This window comes from Hyalella azteca, unplaced genomic scaffold, assembly GCF_000764305.2.
Source record: "Hyalella azteca isolate HAZT.00-mixed unplaced genomic scaffold, Hazt_2.0.2 contig14235, whole genome shotgun sequence".
Lineage (NCBI taxonomy): Eukaryota > Metazoa > Arthropoda > Malacostraca > Amphipoda > Hyalellidae > Hyalella > Hyalella azteca.
The window spans coordinates 19,907-40,391 of NW_025944126.1; the positions used below are offsets into that span (position 1 = coordinate 19,907).

At 36.5% G+C, this 20,485-nt stretch overlaps 1 protein-coding gene across 2 annotated transcripts; it reads right to left on the reverse strand.

The window, feature by feature from the left end:
• Positions 1–5,514: 5,514 nt before the first annotated feature.
• Positions 5,515–19,684, reverse strand: LOC108669247 (transcription factor LBX1). Of its 2 annotated transcripts, XM_047883993.1 has the most exons (5): positions 19,579–19,684; positions 18,730–19,536; positions 13,387–13,487; positions 11,724–11,857; positions 5,515–6,551 (listed from the first exon to the last, which is right to left on the reverse strand). In XM_047883993.1, the coding sequence occupies exons 2-5, from the start codon at positions 19,352–19,354 to the stop codon at positions 6,212–6,214; spliced, it is 1,200 nt and encodes a 399-aa protein (XP_047739949.1). In that variant the 5' UTR covers positions 19,355–19,536; positions 19,579–19,684; the 3' UTR covers positions 5,515–6,211. The 2 variants fall into 2 exon arrangements, with proteins under 2 accessions (XP_047739949.1, XP_018012041.2); XM_018156552.2 differs by having other exon boundaries at positions 18,730–19,684.
• Positions 19,685–20,485: the final 801 nt, after the last annotated feature.

Sequence of the window (20,485 nt, forward strand, 5' to 3'; positions counted from 1 at the left end):
CTCTTTCTGAGTAATTTTCATCAAGGACCTGCTTGGCTGTGTCACGCTTGAGTCATATTAGAAAAAATTGAAAATCCCTGGAGAGTTGTGTTACAGAAATGATTCATCGAGACTTTTTTAGTTTGATGGCGTTCTTCTAAGTTTTTACGCCAAAATGAGTCGGAATGACACATAATTTCCATGAGAGCACATCAAATTTGGAAGCATTTTCTAAATTTTTGCTCTCGATTTGAATCTTGTTTCAACCATTTAAATATTGATAGCTTAAATGCTTTAATATTAAAATAATTATTGCTTGGAAGTTATTACTACATTCCAATTTCATCCTGAGTACATTAAGTGAGGTTCATATACTAAATATCCTTCCTTTGCGTTATTTGATCGAAAATCAGATTACCGAACTAATTCTCTGGTCTTCATCAAACCTGTTTTAAAGAACAAAATTCTGTCATCCTATATTGATATTAAATATCCTGCAGGATTCCATGTCCAGCCATTCAACCGCCCCTGTTAAGCATGACAAAATTTTCAACAGGATCTGTATTGATCCTCTCCTGGGACTCAGTTATAATTCGTCCTATACTCGATCGTAGCGTCACTCGCGTCCGTCAGAACAGAGTTTTCAATCGCACGGCGCGACATCAAATATGCAAGCGCTCTTAAAATCCTAGTTTAAAACTGACCTGCCCGACCAACGAGATACACGAGGATACACTCAGAGAAATGTGTGAGAACTTGTCCAAATAACGATACACTTTTTGCTTTTGTGTGGGTAATTCTGATCCAATTTCACTCGGCATAAGGTCGTTTCAGTACTACGTCCGCGCTATACTCGTGCTGCATGTGGGTGAAAAATTGTCATAATTTGGACGAAATGACCTGATTATTTGTCTAAATGAACTATGCATGTGAGCAGCCAGGTGACCTCTCGCCGCTGTCATGTTATATTATGCACGCACTCAAACATTACCGTGTCATGAGTCGTATTGTGGCCTGTATTAACTACCACTGCATAAAATTTAGTGGTAAATGCATGAATTTATGACTGGAAGCATTCAGGAGTGGGGAGGGGGGGGGGTCGAGTGTTGTACGCTAACCTGGTGATTTGCAAATCGTTCGTTATCGGCATTACAGAACGTTAATTTTGCATTTGAAAGGTTGACGTGCGAGAGTTATGCTCGCATGATGTCAATGGGTCCTGATCAGCAACTTGTGTGTTTGATGGATGGTGATTTATGGATCATAACTTACGGCATGTAACAAAGCAAGGTTTCATTTTAGTATACAATGTAACAACTAACATACACTGTTAGAAAAACTACCGTTAACGGTATTACCGCGCGGCGTTTCAGTGGCCGATCGACACGTGAAAAGAAACACCGTGTTGCCGTTTTTATTCTATTTTAACACTAGAAATCCGCAAAACATCTGATAAAAACGGCGAAACAGTTTATTTTCACGGGGCGACCGGCCACTAGAACGCCAGTGGGACCGTTTTTTTCACCGTTTTTTTTCTAACAGTGTATCTAAGTAAGTTCATTAAAGGATATTTCTTTCATTCTTTTATTATTGTGAATTGTGGATGCTATTTAGCTATGAAGACTGAATCTCCTTTATTTCTAGCCCTTCCAAACGTCAGTTTTTTTCCCTATGATAATTTCGCCTTTCAACTTACATTTCCGCCAAACACGCCGCTTGTTTGAGAACAAATGCCCTGCATTTGAAACCCTGTTGTCCTTCCAATTGTCATTTTACTTCCCATAATAATTTCGCCCTCTAAACTTACATCTCCGCCAAACACGCATGAAGTCCTAAAACTCGGAGCTGCTCCATCACGCAACAATTTAGCGAGCATCCCAGGCGCCTGATTTTCTGAGCCAGGTCAACTGTAGCTCCTTTAGCTTGCATTAAAACTTCTGGAACACGACGCCACGTCTCACGGGGCGGCAGTTTTGCGATGATCTATGCACAGTACAGCGCCCGACAAATGCCGGGCGCTACCTATACAAATGCTGCCTAAATATTCTGCAGGCCTAGGCGTCAGAGTCACTAGGGATCGCACGCCTGTTGTACCTGCCTAAATACTGAGCAGCATCTGTCTGATGAAAATCCTATATCCTCGCAAGCTTATACATATGTCCATGTTAAATTCAACGCGACGTTTTCTATCATTAATAAATTTCAACTCTACGTTTAAAATTCTATGACCTTGAATGCGCGATAATTACTACACAAGGGCAGTGTTCTCTCCTGCGTTCATAACGACACATGCCTGAGCCATTACCTGCAAAAATTTCCTTTTAATAATCGCACGGAACTAGCATACAAACACTTATTTGTTAATATGCGCAATAGGGATATGCATATTGAAAGCCGCATAACTTGCATATTAATACATAAATGCATATAAGTGTTTTTCAAGCCCCCGACTGTCCGGTAAATCCGTTTATTCAAGTGGGGTTCATCGTGAGTTCAGGTAATTAAAATTGAAGTAAATTTATCTTTGTTGAATATTAAATACAATTTTACATTCGATGTGTGCTATTTGTTTCAATATTCCATGTTTAAAATGTTTTTTTTTCAATTATAACTTACCATTATTAATAATATACCTTGATTAAACAGACGAATGATTAAATAAATGTTAACTTTGCGTTATTGACCTTTCATCCCGTAAATCGGACTGAATAATAAAATTCCGAATCAGCTGACGATATTTATTTTCATTTCCATAGTAATAGTGTTAGATTAAAACAATAACAAAGCTGCGCTTGAATTAAAACCAAAGAAATACTCGCTAAATATTTACAAACAACAAGTTGAAAATACGGTCTAAAAATAATCAATCAAGTCTTTAAACTCGACTTTTCTTCGAAAATTTTGCCAATATTTCCATGCGTATATAATATTTTAGTTACATACATCAACTGCTGCTTTAATTTTTATGTGCGTCTCTTTTGTGACCAATCTTTTGGCCGATCTATAATGCTGGGGAATTTCTGAACTAAAATCTATCGAAATATCAATTTATTTGCACCTAATATGAGGATTAAAATTCTATGACCCATGATTGAAGAGCACCACAGCTTTTCCTTATTAATCCTCTGTGTTATTTATCCGAAATACGTAGAAACATTTCAATGTTACATTTTCCTGACATTTGAACATAGCAATTAAACCAACACAAGACTCAACTTATAATGGCCTCTTTAATCTGAAAAAATATGATTTAACTCTTTGTCTATTGAAAAGATTTCAACTCCGTTGACATATAGTCGCTTTTCTTCAACAACGAAAAGAATTAAGGGGTCATATTGACCAAATAGTATCGCACTTTCTCACCCACATCACGATCAGAGAGCGGATTTTTACTAACACAAACTGGGTCAGGATGACCCACACAAGGGCACAAACTGCATCGCTATTCGGACGAAGTCTCATACATTTCTCCGAGTGAATAAGTGAAGCAGTTGCCGGCACCCGCTGCAGTAATCGCATCGCGCTGTAAACTGCATCGTTATTCGGACAAAGTCTCCTACATTTCTCCGAGTGAACAAGTGAAGCAGTTGCCGGCACCCGCTGCAGTAATCGCATCGGGCTGTAAAAGTCAGGCGAGCCGTCAGCGCGCGACTTGACTCGATCAGTCCCAGCGCGGCAGATTTAAGCAAGTTTCGCTGCGGCCAAAGTCCCAATTGAAGCCAATAAGGCCGATGAAGCTGCCTCTTGAAAACCTGATAACTTGCGACACTGCCATCCTGCAGCTGCTCATGCTGCAGCTACTCATGCTGCAGACTCTTTTGTTAGGTATTACGTAATAAATGACGCTACAAAGTTGTTTATTAATTATGCAGTAATATTGCATTTCTTGTGATACACTTGAAATTACGTTCGGTTATCAATGTTTTCAAGTAGTTTAAATTTAGAATGATAATAGGCTATGTATGGACATACATGTAATTTCACTCATTTAAAAAAATTACTTCCACATTTCGGAATGTTTTCAATTTTGTTATTTTAGTTACCTACTTGAATAATTTCTTATTATATTCGACCAAAAGATTCAAATATTAATAACAAGATTTTTGTCATCATACAACACTTGATCTCAACTTCATTATTGACCCACAAGTTTTGAACACAAACGGCATTCTTTTTAATCAAACATCTATTTAGGAATAATATTCTCAATAAATTTCAGTAACGCATTTCTTTGAATTTAAAAACTGAAATTTCGCTGCAGCAACGGATATTTTAAATCAAATAATCGGTTTTTAAGAATACGTAAAATCACGAAAATAAACAGTCGCTGGACTCTTCCATTCATCGGTGAAATAACCTTATAATGAGGAAACGATATTAGGATATTTTGGAACTGAAATGTTTCCAGGGGAGATTGCTCGTCGCATGTGCATAATTATACCGTTAGTCGGCTTAAATAACATGTTAGACAAAATGTAAAAACAAATAGAACACCAAGTAAATTCACTCATCTTCACCGAAAACTTAATCGGCAATTTTAAAAAGATATGACGAATTTCCTTGGCATTATTTTGCTTTTAAATTTTTAGTACATAATTATGTGCCGGGAACATCGCCTAGCACGCGAGGCACCAGGCTGAACATAATCCTAGCTAGAATTCCATGGAAAATATTTGGAAATTTTTAGAAAATTTCATGGTGGTCTGAAAATATAGATACTCGATCCAAACTATCATGATAATTTTGTCGGTTCCTCTATGTTTCAAATAAATAATATTCACTCCTGTATGGCAAGAATTATACTGGATTTTTAGCGCATTTTCTCATTTATGGAAAAAATGCACTATTGTGCTCGCCATGTCCGTCAGTCTGTCTGTCTGTCTGTCCGTCCGTCCGTCCGTGACCTCAAGTTTTCGTCGACGAGAAAATGCGCTCTTTGTCACTCACTGCAGTGAGTACTGAGTTATATTTTTTTAGCATTGATAGAGATCCTTATACTCAAAACCATTTTCCAAAAGTTTGGATAAAAAATACTTAATCCTAACATTCGCATTTCCTTAATTTTGAAATCTACAGATTTCCTGTCATGAAAATTCTTCGAATTGTATCTATTACACATTGACTCAAGAATTTTCATTCCTTAAAAGAATTTATTGCTTTCTCAATAAAAGTCAACTCTGCATTGATTTAAAAATGAAAATACTCTTCATGAAGAATGTTGTGAATTTTTTCGCTAAAACTTACGATAGAATTATTATTATTATCTATGCTGGGTTTATATAGGGATAAGGGATGAGACCTCAATTTTTTGAGGATTCATTACAAAATAGGATATAACACTTTTAAGGTAGGATTATTATGCTTCAACTAACATTCTATACAATTTGTACAGATTCAAGCAACAGTCAGAGTATAAATCTCATGAAGACATTAAAATCGCTGTAAAATTATTGATTCCAAAATAACACTTTGCGTTTTATTTGTCAAATAAAAATGCATTATTTAACTACCGAATCATTTTTCAATTCTTCTGGAATTTCATCTAATAATATTATACCAATTTTTTTACAAAAACTAAAGAAATCCTACAGATTTTACTCGTGAGCGTAAACATGATATGCTGCTTTGTTCTGGCTCGCGTTCCAATGCGTCGAGTTTCGCCTGTAACCCTGAATTTAATCATCGGCTTCTCCGCTTTCATAACATGACTGCATGATGATTTTTTTCAGAAAAATCGTTATGTAAGTGATTTTTAGAAGATGAACGGGATTGAAGAGTATTACCGACGTTTACTTGAGGTTAGATTCCTTTACATTTTAAATGAACTTTCAAAAGTTCGGACAAAATAGGAGACTTGGATGCAAGTGAGCGACTGGCAGGAGTGTCACGAAAAATTCAAATACACTAAATATTTTGTTTTCAAAAACACCATATGTTTCAAAAGTCAAATCTATTATTGCCTAATTACCGAGAGGGATCAGAATTTTATTCACTTATTCAAAAAAAAATTCCAAATGCTTCTATAATCTGTAACATTGTTGATATGGTTTGTTCATGTTTCAAGATCCATCACCAGCTGTTGAAACCTGGCAGAAGAAAAAATCACGGTCGGCAAATAATTCCAGTTGTATGGCCACAGCTAATTATCAGCCACAGCTTGCACTCATGATAACCTGTTGATATTCAAATCCAGGACTCGATAACAACCAAAAATGCTAAGTTGAAGATCCTCTTAAGGCGGAGTCATGGGCTGTGCTGGACTGGGCGACCTACGCTGGTCGTTACTGTAAATAGTTGGTGGCAAGTGCGACAGATGTTGCTGTAGTTGATGCAGCTGCTGGTTTTGCAGCTGCTGCTGATGCTGCAGTTGAATGTGTGAAGGCGATACCTTTAGGCCGTCTAAAGGAGAACCAGGTCTACCAACTCCAAGGGAGGTGGCAGGAGGCGAAGCAGATCCCAAAGATCCGCTACCGTTGGGGGTAGAGCCTGCACCAGAAGGCGGTAGGGCACTTCCCAGCAGGAGACGATTTTGGCCCTGACGATCAGTCTCACGCTCCTCTGCGTCCTGGCGTCTATAGGAGAAAGAAAAATATTCCCTCTTATTTGACAAGTAATAATTCAACAAAAATGTTTTATTCAAAAATCGTGTATTTGAAAAGTTAGCTGGAAATTGTGCGGAAATTTTGAAACAGAAAAAGATATTTTTTTAATATGTTCGACCTTTTTTATTTTTTATAACTGTAACGCATTTATGTTTTTATCTTACGCATATTCATGAATTTTTTCCAGTCAGTTCTGCATACTTATTAGAGTTGAAGTAGGATTAATGAATACAAACGCATAGCACAAATGCGTTATCTCAGTTTTTGGCATAAATGTATTACATAAATTTTGGCTACACTAAAGCTATAGTATTCCTTCTCGTTGTGATTCACTTTCCACGCAGCCAGCAATGTTTGCTGTCCAAGAACATGAACTTGTCGGCTTGTTGAACGAATTTTACCTCCAGTTCGGCGTGAAAATATTCACACGTCATCAAGAATTCGTGTTGACGCACATGCTGCGGCCTTGTTTATTCCTGTCTTACGTTGTCCTACACCGACCCGGAGGCGAGCCAAAAACTGAAGAAGACGGATTGTTCCCGTAGACTTTTTAAAATACATATTTTTACAGGTAAAAAATCAAATCAAATAAAGTACCGATCATTAATTTGTATTCGATTTTTTGGAACAAACAATCATGCGCTGCAAAAGACGTTAACTTTTATCACAAGTTGAAGCAATGAACGTATAAATTTTCCAAACAATGTTACTATTCCTAAAAATTCAGTTAGCATAATGAGAGAAAATTTGTGGGTTGAAATCTGCAACATACGAGTTGATAACTTGTTTATTGGGAAAATGTTCTTCTAGACGTTTAATTGGACCATTTTGTTATTCCTCGCAACGGTCAAGAATCAAGCTCACCTATCATTCAATTTTTAATAATGTTTATTCGTAAATACGATCATTTGATATTAAAGTAATAAAATTTCGAGTGATATATAATTTTTGGCTGCTTGGTACGTCGTTCAAACGTTCAGAATTGCAATCTTTCCATGAGTGACCGTTCATTAAAGTTCCTTAATAACCAAAAATGTAATGGTTTCAGTCAAATACTTCATGCAATTAAGTTTTAATTCATGTCCAAAAATCAATGTGCTCTTTGAATTTTAAAATTTAATTTGGCGGCGAAAGAATATTGTGCTTATGAGCCTCCGTACGACAAATGGATGTAAATTATTACTTAATTTAAATTTCAATATTAGAGCCCTAATGAATACCTATTCAAATAAAATTATTTATTGCGGCAAATGTTACAAAATTATATCAGCCCTAAATTAAACCCGGGAAATATATCATATTTTAATACATTCTTTTTGGGGAACGGCCGGTCCTTAATTGCACCACAAGCGAATTGATGTACCTACTTCGGTGCTTTTGCTGCTGGTACCTACTTAAGTTTAAAAATGGATGCCAAAGTTATATTGAAATTGATAAATTCCAAATATTTATAGTTTTGAAGTTAATCATTATTCGCAACCATACTTTGGCCCGACATCTGGAATAATCAGTAAAGAATTATTATCTTAACCATGAAATACTTTCCAAATGCCAACCATGCATGCTTAATTCCTAAGTAGTTTTAAGATTGGTTTATTCCGTTATAAAGCAACTTTTTCAGACCACATTCCTTTTTCTTTAGTTGATAAAGAAAGTTGTGCACAGGCTCACGTAAATTCTGTACTAGAGTAAAAGATCATCAAGGCAGGACATATCGTGATGTATTTTACTTGAGTATCTACCCCATTCAGCGGCACGCATTTAAGCAGCACTACGCGCTGTCCCGATGACCGGTTGAGATTTAAAACTTTTTGCTTTTATTTCGATGTATAATATTTGATTATTTTTAAATTTTGATAAAATCCAACACTGAACATTTTTACATGGTGGCTTCAGCTCGTATCCGATCTAAATGACTAATTGACGGTTTTTTTGCGCACCTCAAATTCACGACGTTTTTTTCCTTATTTCTATATTCGTCTAAAATCTTTTGGAGCCGGAACTCATGATAATTAAAGTGCAGCTAAACTGATGATAGGGTTATTCTCCGGAACGTTTCATGTATAAATAAAGCTAATTTTTCTGACATTTCATTCATTATTATATTGACGAAATTCCATATTTACATTGGTAATCCGAGAACGTTTTTACAAAGATTACTGCGGCCAACCTTGCAATTTTTGTTAAAAACTATTAATTTTTGTCATAAATTTCAGTCGTACAATAGCTCATGATCATCGATGAAAAACGAGCTTATAGTATTTTTTGTTTCGTAGCAGATTTTGTACCGTGTTGTCTATTGTGTGAATGTATTTTTAAATCAAAAGTGATGCTTCTTTTCTAACATAAATAATTCCATCAATTTTTAAACTGTTCAATCAATCAACTGTTGAAATTTGTAATTTTTAATATTGTTCATAAATGACGTCACCTGCCTCTTTACGCCGTTATTCTAGTTTGTTAGCAAACTCATTATTTTGTTCCAAACATGAATAAAAAATTTTTAATCTTGTCCAATTTTTGTCACGTAATATGATCGATGAGTCTAGGCCAAGTGTATATAATAACTTCAGTAATTAGCAGCTGTTCGAGAAAACCTTCTAGCGCAAGGTCAACAACGCAACAGGTTAAATAAATATGTATAGTTTTGTGCATGCATAAGCTCTGTCGTGAATATTTTTATAACTCCTGCCATCCGTTTTTCAGTGCATGATTTTTTTCTGTGTGAATTTTGAAGTGATTCTTCAATATTAGTTATTGTTAATCTTGCTGTCATCGTGTTCTTAATTATGCGTCTATGACGTTATAATATTGGTAAGCTATGAAAAGATATTAAAAATGCAGAGATAGCTTATGCATACACAGTATAATTATCAAAACCCTGTTTTTGATACCTCACTGTTCAGTATTTCACTATAAAAACGTTACCCGCGGCGTGACTTATGCCTTTATGCATCCTTTTTATGAATGAATTGAATTCATGAATATTCTGCACGGCTCTTAAGTTTGCTTTGCGTGACGTGAATTTTTAATCACTGATATGTGTTTGGTCGGATACACATTATTACAACTTCATGTTCTATGAATATTCACTTTACACTCTTTTTAAATTTAGCGTACCACATCACCATGAGAATTGCTGTATACTTTTCATTAATGATCCTGAACAACCATTAAAACATTAATTTCCGCTAAAGTTAACCAATTATCCATGCTGCTCGATATTTCAACTTTTACAGGGAGACTCATTTAAAAAGAAATTGTACTCAAAAAAGCCTTCATCACCTAGCGTGTAGTACGACAAATTTGCATGCTCAACGCCCCCTCTCCCCGTAGCGACTTTGCTAATGAGTTCCTCTTAGCGAACACCGACCTGCACATTAGCGCACGCTGCTCTACAACGAGGCCTTTCTACCTCTCACTATGAAAGCATAACAAGTGCCACTAACCATCATGGACGCGGTAATGTGCCTTGTCGCCCAACTGCTGCCGTGGCTCGTCAATCTTTAACTTCCATCGACCCGCCATGCATGGGCCGTTAAGCCTGCCATCGATACTCTGAGCTCGCTGATGAACTGGAACAGCGTTACTACTGAACTAATAGTTACAACTGAAATGCTGTGATGGTTGCTGCAGAAATGCTGTGATGGTTGCTGCAGAAATGCTGTGATGGTATGATGGTTGCTGCAGAAATGCTGCGATGGTTGCTGCAGAAATGCTGCGATGGTTGCTGCAGAAATGCTGCTATGATTGTAACCAAAATGCTACTATGGTTCCAACAGAAATGTTGCAATGGTTTCAACAGAAATTCTGCGATGGTTACAACAAAAATGCTGTGAAATTGATTGGAGCATAAATGATGCTGTAGCTGCAATAGAAATTCGATAGTTGTTGCAACAGAAACTTACTTACTGACTGCAAAATTGCAGTGCATTTAGGCCTTGACCTTGTAATAAATTTATATCCGTATAGTGCGCATGAATTTGAAATTAGCATGTTTCACTAGTTCAAAGTGAGCATTTTTCGGAGTATTGAGATCTTGACACCCTGTAATTTGGGTGGAAATTCATTAAGAGACCATTGAAAAAATAACATATTTTCAATCCAATTTTCTAGTATGAACATTTTTTCGAGGCCGCGCGTTTCGCTGCGTATAGCTACAAAAAATGTAAATAATTCACTACTTGATTTATTTTGTCATAAGAAATAATTCATTACGCTGAATATTTCTGCGCCCAAGTAAACCAACAAAACGGCAATTGGAAGCGATCCGAAGAATGTTCACGCGCAGCGTCCGCAACATCAAGCACGTTTGCAGCGAAAACTTTTGGCAATTTGTCGGAAGTGAGACAGAGCGATGGCCCTGCGCTGGTAACAACAACGTACGATGTTCAGTTGCTGCTCTGGTAACAACAACGTACGATGGCGAGGACCGCAAACTTGTATGTATGCGCGTACGTGCGCCGTCAAGCGCCGCGACGCCACCAGCGGACGAAATGTGCACTTCTAAACGCAATAAACAAACCGAGACTACTGGCCGAGAAAGAGAGAAGTTTACGCTCGGAGCGAACCGACTGTATTTTGATAAAAAAATATTCTGGTTCATTTAAATTTAAGGCTACAAACAAACATGATTCCAAGTCTTGTGGAGCGTAAATCATACAAATTCCATTACTGCTCGGTAAAAAATAGCATTCTAACAATATTGAAATGTAAATTTCATGAATTTAGGAGATAAAATTATGAATTCTCTGGGCGTTCACTGATATGGGTATACTAGCACTTATTTAGAATTCGAATAGGTAGTCCTCATCTGACAACGTGTAAAAATTTATTTTAATGAATGTTGAAATTTTACTGGACAGTAAGCATTGAATAACAGTGTGAATGGTGAATAAAATAGAGAAAGAATAAACCAGTGATGTATTACTAAAATGAATAATAAATTATAAACAAAGGTAATTTAGTTAATTGAAATAGAACAGAATCGAATAACATTAGCAGATGGTTAATCGAAAGAAATACATATCTACAACTGAAAGAGAAATATTAAAGTCTGTGTGTGGTTATGAGGAAGGAATAAAATAGAATAAAACACGGGACAAAATAAGAAAAAGATCGATGCGGCAACACAGCTCTGACCTCCACTTAGTCCGTCTGTTCTGGAACCAAGTCTTGACCTGCGCGTCCGTCATCTTGAGTTGCTTGGCCAGAGTCGCTCTCTCGCTGCTGGCCAAATATTTCTGTTTGTTGAAGCGCTTCTCCAGCTCGTTGACCTGGTGATATACAAGAACAATGTTTGTTGAAGCGCTTCACCAGCTCGTTGACCTGGCAATATACAATTAAAAAGGTTACTTTTTAATTAAGCCATATATATCATATCGGTAGGGAGAAAAATTTCGCCAAAATTTCTTGGAAATTGACTGAAGTTGTAGTAGTCAATCTGTTCATAAATTGTTGAATTTCGCAACATTAAAGGCTTGTTTAAAGCATCAACGATCATATTCATACATCCTCTGAGTAAATCCGATGTTTATACATCTGGGTACAAATTCATCCACCGTGCTCTGTATAGCCCCTCAGCTCGACCAACAATTTTGCTCATTGGATCAAAATATTACCTCGCTGCACGGTTATTTGTCCGATGTGTAATAACGGAATTCCAGTTGTATGACATTTAGTTAGCCATGACTTCGCTTTATAGGTCCGAAAACGGGAATGTCTAATCAAATTTTAAATTTTTTAATAGAATATCGGCTCCGAGAAATGGCACCTGATTACTCACACATGCAGGCTTAATTTTAAGTGAAATTAAAACTATTGCAATTTCAAATTCAAAGTTCGAAATTCGATGTCATCAGAGGCATTGATATCGTTTTTTAAATCACTTATATAATGAAATTAGATTTTGCGTATCCTGTGGATATTCTTCTCTCAATGTTATAGCTCGCAAATTAGTGGAGAAGATATATTTTAAATGAAGCAAAAAAAGACGATTTAAATTGTTCAGGAGTGTCAAATAAGAAAAATGGATTAAAAAACTTTAGAGGCCAATAAAATTGCTTCAAAATGTATTCCCAGCTATCCCATCACCTATTTCTTTTATTGAAGGTGCATGCCATCATGCGCGCCGTATGACCTATTGTTGTCCAGTTTAGACGCAAATAATAAGTTATACAAATAATTTTTCTTCAAGAGATGTTTGTAAAATATGTTCATTCTGTATAAATTTGAAAATGCCTTACGCAGAAACTAAAGCACGCACATGAATGCAGTTTGCTGAAATCGACGTGCCGCTTCCGCCTGCAACTACTACAAAATATATACTGTATAAGACCAGAAAACGAAAAAAGCAGAAATTTCCCTATTTTGATCAAAACATTCCCAATAATAAGATAACAGTGAAGGGATCACTTGGTTTCTGTCGCCTTAGGATCTGACATTAATCATAAATTATTAACGATACAGTGACCAATAGAGTAACCTGCAAGTAAGTTGAAATAAGTTAAAGTAAATTAATGTAAAATATTATGAATTATTATAAAATTGGTTACATGAGTCACTTCTTTATCTACTCTGGTGTATGTTGGCAAAGAAAGTTTAAGTTTACTAACACGTCAGTTTCATGCTATGAACTAGAGTAGATCAAAAGTACACCTACAAGAAAATCAATCTATTAATTGGAAGCTAAGGTACCTGGACACCTTATGCTTTTATTATGATTAGAGAAATATATTGTAGATATTATTTATTATTATTACTCTAGAGAAGTTTATTAGATAAAATCCATGTGTATGAGGTGTACCTGGACTCTGGTGAAGGAGGTTCGGGGCTTCTTGCGCTTGGGGGGCGTGCGGGACTGGTACGGGTGGCCGATGCGACGCGTCAGGGGGAACGGCGCCCCGCCTGTAACACAGAGAAATATATTTATTCATTAATAAATATTATAACTACTTATATCAGTAGTCTGTTTGAATCACAAGTTCACCTTGAATTTGTAAGCAAAGTAAAAATAAGAAGCAAAGAAATAACGTATATTTACCATATAATATTATATTTATAAATATACAAAGAAAATATAAATAAAGCAGAGAATTATACCATGTCTCAAAGGAAGCTTTTGAATTAATCAATCATGAATCAATGAAAAAATAATTAGTATTTTTATCGACAACCAAACCTAGATGGGATTTGCTAAGATTACTGTTAATAAATCCTGAAATGTTCAGTCGGAAGTAACAGTTACGCACGATCTATTTTATATTACACAAAAAATGCTGAAACATCGAGAAAAAATTATTATGGTACGGGATTCACACAATATAAATTTCATTCTTTCACGGAACACAAAATCCTATAACTTTGCCCTCAAGTGAGGAAGTTCATCATTAACGTTAAGGTCATTAACTAAACTAAATTGGATTAAAATATCAATAATACATTGAATTTATTTCAATAAATTTAATTTTCAGGTATCATTCCATTTGGCCGTAACTTATATAAAGAAGCGATGGCGATATCATATCAATCGACTTGAACATGTCTGTACTTATTGAGTTAAAATTTGAAGCAGCCACTTTGATAGTCCAGTAGTTCGGTACACATATCAGATTAAATCTTATATTTTTCGACGTTTAAAAGGAAAAAGGCAGTTGAGTCATACGCGGGTATCAAGCACGGTTATCATCCAGATATCCTGCTCGCATAAAATCCAATGATAGTTGTAGATAAAACTATAGTGAGCAGCGGCGGATATAGGATATTATCGTAGTCCATGCGTTGTATTTAACTGCCGAACGCATTTTAGTCAGTGACACATATTACCAGTACATCGTACGTGTACGCTACATGGCGCGTGCTATCGTGCACAGACAAATGTTTGTACGACGTTGAATATGTCCAACAACTGTCATTACTGCGAGTAAAGTCACTAGATGGCAAAGCTCCCTGTAAATTATCTTCAAAATTATCTCTGTCTATAATATTAGTCTATTAGATTGATTTATTCAAGTTTAGGACGCTGCATGCAGCTCGTCTCGTCTGGTGACAGCAGGCAACTGCAATCAGCGGAAATAATCATTGCAAAGCCCGTGATTAATAAGATGCCTAATGTCGCCAGAGACAAGACTTTATTCGACCAACCACAGCGAGGCGCCGTAAGTGCTGTATAATCTAGCAACATATGGCCGTAATAAGCGTTATGTCGATAATTGCCTACCTGCCAAACGCTTCGCACGTTTAGGCACCATAAATGAAATTACAGTAGTTGTTTATTGAAGGAATACATTTACGAAGATTTACTAGTATACTAGTAACAACAGGAATGAATACGTTATGAAAATCAAGGATGAATATGTAGACCAATGTTTGCAGTTGAATTTTGATTACCCAGCGAAATATTTTTTTAGCAAGATTTCTAACGAAAAAGTTAAGATGACTTATTGAAAATAATAACTTGAACATTCCTGAGTTCAAATGTATGCTGGTGAAAAATTGATACATGCAGACCCGATATTATTGTGATTAGATTGAGGGCAAATTAAATTAATGGCTTTACAAATATTCTTTTTTTCACAGAATCTTTGAATCATTATCGCTAAAAATTTCCTGTATAAATTATTACTGGAAAAAGGATATATTAATTCACACGTATCACTAAAACTTCAGATGAATGTTATATGACATCGACAAGAATTTGAAGCACTGGCGACGTAATTATTTATTTTAAAAATGCTACAATGTTCTTCAATCCTAAAATATAACTTTGTCTGCTGTATAACGGGGAACCACTAACATGTACTGACTGCGATCGGAAGTCTACTGTACAGTGCGTTGCAATTAAGCTCGTAATGTAAGGTGCACAATGAAAGAATATGAAGTTAATATTTTAATGGAAAAAGAACTTGGCAAAAATCACATTCTAATTTGCACGGATCATTTTCGGTAAAGATAAATAAACCGGCTAACCTGAATTGTACTTTTGAACCCTAATACAAGATCGTTATACTCCTAAAAAACTTTCGACGAATAACGTACCAACGTTCAATGACGTACATGTTACGTCTCCACGCCGTCTCTGGTTGAAATCCAGGGAATGCCAGGAAATCCTTTCCTAACTTATCTGCTGGAAAACTGTTCGCTGGTACTATTGTTAACTGTAGTATTTTCAATTCTAGCATTACTGATTCTTTGGCCTACTGGTTTCAGGATTCTCTTGCTGACGGGTTGCAGATATATAACAAAAGAAATTAAGAGATAATAGAACGATGTTATGCTCAATGCAACATTATATCACTGCACCAACCAGTTGGCATGAGGTGGATGTTGACGATTATCATTTTTAAATATTCAGGACGCCAATCGGATAGTATCAAGTATCCATAAATGAACGGACTTCACAATTAGAGATGGGAAAAATTAGCACAACTTCCCTTCCAACCTCTCACGTCTGATGATCTCTTTTGTCTCTCTCGATGCTTATCTCTTCTCCCGCGCGTATCTTTCCTTTTTTGAAAAATTATAAACGAATATGTGCATTCACTTCGAGTGAATGAATGTATAGGCGAGAGTTAATCCAACAGTCTCTGCATGCCGTCTCTGCAACAGTCTTTGCAACAGTCTCCCATACATAGGACGGAATGAGATTGTGTCTTAATTGATGGCGACGCACTTTATATGCCCTTCGTATATGGGTCACCTTGATCCTGTTTGGCACGGAAAAATGTGTTTCAGCAGTACTAGAGGATAGTGTGCTGTGTAGCGACGGCGATTGTGTAGCGTAACTACCCTCTTTTTTGAGAGGCAGCGAGGCGTAACTATATACCCTCTATGTTGAGTGGCAGCGAGGCGTAACTACCCTCCACTTTTAGTGGCAGCGAGGCGTAATTAACTACCCTCTATGTTGAGTGGCAGTGAGACGTAACTACCCTCTACTCTGAGTGGCAGTGCCTCTGCCTCACAATTATGAGGTCGTTATCTTGCCCTCCATCTGTCGGCTGCTGGTTTGCCCTCTCCGTCATACAGCGAGCCTGTATGGTGTGTATGGTGAATATTGTGTGATGCGTGTGTTGGTGGTGGCTGTGTGATGCATGTGTTGGTCGTCGCTGTGTGATGTGTTGGTTGGACACTGTGTGATGCCTGTGTCAGATAGGCGTCATATTCTGTATGATTGAGGTTAAAACTATATCTTCTTTCCTGTTCACTGTACTCGTATACTGTTGCCCGAATACTGTTACCGATTCTGACTTATACAGGGAGATTCTTCACTTCACAATAACAGATTTTTCCCTGATAACGTTTCCGGAAGAAGACTTCATTTGCGGTACAATGATATTGCTGATTTTTTGGGGCTGGCCTTTCAATACGGATAATTTTCTTGTAGTTTCAAGTCTACTCATTTTAATGTCAATTTATATAATTTTAATTTTAATGCTTGCATTTACTGCTGTTACGAAAGCAGGCTCATGCTGCTGCTTTCGTAACCAAGCTGCATCGTTTTTCTTTGTAGCATAAAAAGTTTCGTTATTATCTGATTTACACTTGACGAAACAATCTGAGTGTTATACATTCATTAATTCATGTTTAATGATTAAATTCTTGCTTCTTGATGAATGATGTTCTCAATACATAAAGTTACATTCAAAATTTTGTTGCATAAATTCTGGTATCATAGCACGTAGACTTATTACCTAATTTTCTCATTTGTTTTCATTTGCACCTACAATAACTTGTGTATTGAGTTTACATCAAATGAATGGTTTCGATTATTTGGATCGCGTCACACACCGTCCTATAATATGCATTTTAGCATGTATATGTTCCAACCACAACGAAAAAATACTATTTTGCGATATAATACCGTCGAATATCATACTGAGCAGCATAATTTATTATTTCAAACGAGTTATATGAACAGTCAATCGTTAACGGTTTAATATTAATCTTTCACTTCCGAATAAAATTTAGAGGTACAAAAAATTATGTTTAATATGAACCATCGCTATTGCTATTTGGCAGTGTGATTAAATGAGGTCCATAGTATAAAATCCATGCATTTCATATGGAAGTATTCCATATGGAAGCTTTCCATATATGTAAGTATTACATATATATAGAACCATTCCATATAAAAAGATTCCATATGTAAGCATTCCATATAATTTTATGTAAGCATCCAATATAGAAACATTCCATACTTAAGCATTCCATATAAGCATTCCATATGATATAAGCATTCCATATATGGATGTAGTCTGGTTAAGTTCATGCTGAATAATTAGACTTGCAATAGCAAAGCGTGTTGCAGCAATGCTGCTGCTGTAAACAATTTTTCAACCTGATTAGCACACAAAATTTTCCATAGAATTGCCTCCATAATGCATTATAATCTTATACTACGTATATCACCATCAGCGAATAATGCAATAAAAATTTATTCATTTACTTGTGGTTGAATTTTGTATATTTCGTTGGAAGTGGTTGATTGATTGCTCGGTGATTATAAAGTAATTATATGAAGCCAGATGTGAGCACATGTGCTAAACATGCATGTTTAGAGAGTAATTAACGTACGGCTGTAGGTCAGTGCAGTTAACTGCATTAATGCAGCACTAACACTGAAGACTGCCACATCATGCAACGTCTCTAACATTAATAAGTTATTTAGTTATTTAGCTAAGCTATAAGTTGTATATTCGTGTTACCTTGACTGGACATTTGATGCTAGAATTTCATGTATGTTCAAAAGTTCATTGATCTATGTGTAGTCCAACATTAATAATGCGACATGAATTACGATGAAGGCTTGTTAATTAAGGTAGGTTTAAGGTTTTGTTGCATTTTTTCAAAGTAAACATGAAATAAAAATATGAAAGTATTATTATATGTTATAGAATCCAATTTTAAATCAAATTATCGTTAATGATACATGTAAACTAATTAAATGAATAAATACCGAGTTCTGATAACCCGAGAGAAATAATTACCAGTAATGTAATTAAATCTGATACATAATTTAGTCAATAAAAATAATATGCAGTTACTCGTTAAAACTGATAAACAATTTGTTAGAAAACTAATGATCAGGTTTTGGATAAAAATTAATGTATTAAAATTACTGATGTATAAATTAGAAGTGAAATTAACCGACCTGCAAGCCTCTCAAGGGAAGGGAAATGCGGCGCGAGAACCGCAGTGCCTCGGTCCAGCGGTGACAGAGGGAGACCTGAGGGCAACCATGGGGCCCCTACTGCCAAGGGCCCCAGCTGAGGGTATCCTAGAGGGGGTCTCTGTGCCGGTACCCTCAGGACTGTGTGAGGATTGAAGGATAGTGGCATCCCTGAAGCATGTAAGGTGCTTGCGAGACTTGTGAACGTGGGGTTCAAGTGGGGAAAATAGCTGCTGGGTTGTACTGATATTTCCCCTCTTCTCAACCCCTCATAATATTCCTCATATGAGTCATCCTCGTCCACATGACCATCATCATCGTCCTGACCATGACCATCATCACTGTGCTCGTCCTCGGATCGTAATGATTGACCATCATCATTATAGTCTGAGTGGTTATAATCTTTGTGAGACGCTTGGTCCTCCCTGGGTTTTGTTTTGTTTGTTTTCGCGCGAATTGATTTTACGGATTTTTTAGCATCGCCGAGCAGAGCCGAAATGCTGAAACTGATCCGGGGTTTCTGGAGTAGCGGTGGACTGCATGGCCTGCTGTCCGAGTCCACGTTTATGTCCTCTTCCTGGTCCAAGTCCACAGCCGTCATGTTCATCAGTTATCAGTCCACCGATAAATACAATGCAATCCAATACTAATATTGTTATTTTATGTTAACAATGACACAGTTTTTCCGAATGCATTCAAACGTTACTTTCAAGGGGATAATATTTCAGTTACTTAACTATATGAAACCTCGCTCTTTTTAAGCTCCTGCTTTACTTAACTATATGAAACCTCGCTCTTTTTAAGCTCCTGCTTTACTTAACTATATGAAACCTCGTTCTTTTTAAGCTCCTGCTTCAAACGTTACATTGGTAATAATTTTGCATCAATTATCGTAGCGCCTATTTTGCCTTTCCTGCATCGATAATTAATTCAATTCTGAAAAGCAATGATAACAAAAGATTACAGGTTGGAATAGAATGTTACGCATGAGGCTTCAAGTTGTCATAGAAAATTTTTCGAATAGGCTCGAAAAAAATGTGATATATACAAGATTCAAACAACGAATGACATTGTTCTTAATTACATGAGCTACTGAATTGTTAAAGGGACTTAAGTGTGGTTAACAAGATACCGTACTTTAAATGCAATAAAAATCAATGAACCACAAACTCTATATAGAAGCCATATCAGCTCGAGCTAGACTTGCGTGTATATAAGCCGTCTCATGTGATGTGGACAATAGCTTTGCTTAACTCCTTCTTTGTCCCTCTTCCAATAAGATGGAAATTACTTTTTTACTATCCAATTACTTTTTATAGTTGGGAATGGCCACAAAAACTCTAAATGGCACTGAAGAGAAACGGTCATTATAAGTACGACACAAATTAGTATAATAACCGACCCCGGTTGCTGTGTCATCCACTCAGAAGCTATAATGTTTTGCCCCGCAATAATAGATCGTCCTACACAGGACAAAGTAATTCATCATCGACGCCGCAAATAACACTGGGGCGCTCCGATTATGACCTCATCCATGGACTGCAGTCGCGTTATGGATGGTCCGCAGCACCGATAAACCGGTTCCGAAACCGCACTCATCACTGATGTACCGTTAACAAGTTCAAGGATAAAATTCAGCGCCCGGATAATTATAATTATTATTAATTACAAAGTGCCTCGAAACTGTAATTCTATGGCAAAAGAAGCAGGCTAAATAAACAATGGCTTGGTCACTCCA

What these genes read in the sequence shown, in the direction of transcription:
- LOC108669247 (XM_047883993.1), bottom strand. Translation starts at nt 19,354, where the DNA reads ATGAACATGACGGCTGTGGACTTGGACCAGGAAGAGGACATAAACGTG. An exon ending in TTCCCTTGAGAGGCTTGCAG is followed by an intron (nt 13,488 to 18,729) that starts GTCGGTTAATTT and finishes TCTGTGTTACAG; the next exon opens with GCGGGGCGCCGTTCCCCCTG. An exon ending in CCTCCTTCACCAGAGTCCAG is followed by an intron (nt 11,858 to 13,386) that starts GTACACCTCATA and finishes GTATATCACCAG; the next exon opens with GTCAACGAGCTGGAGAAGCG.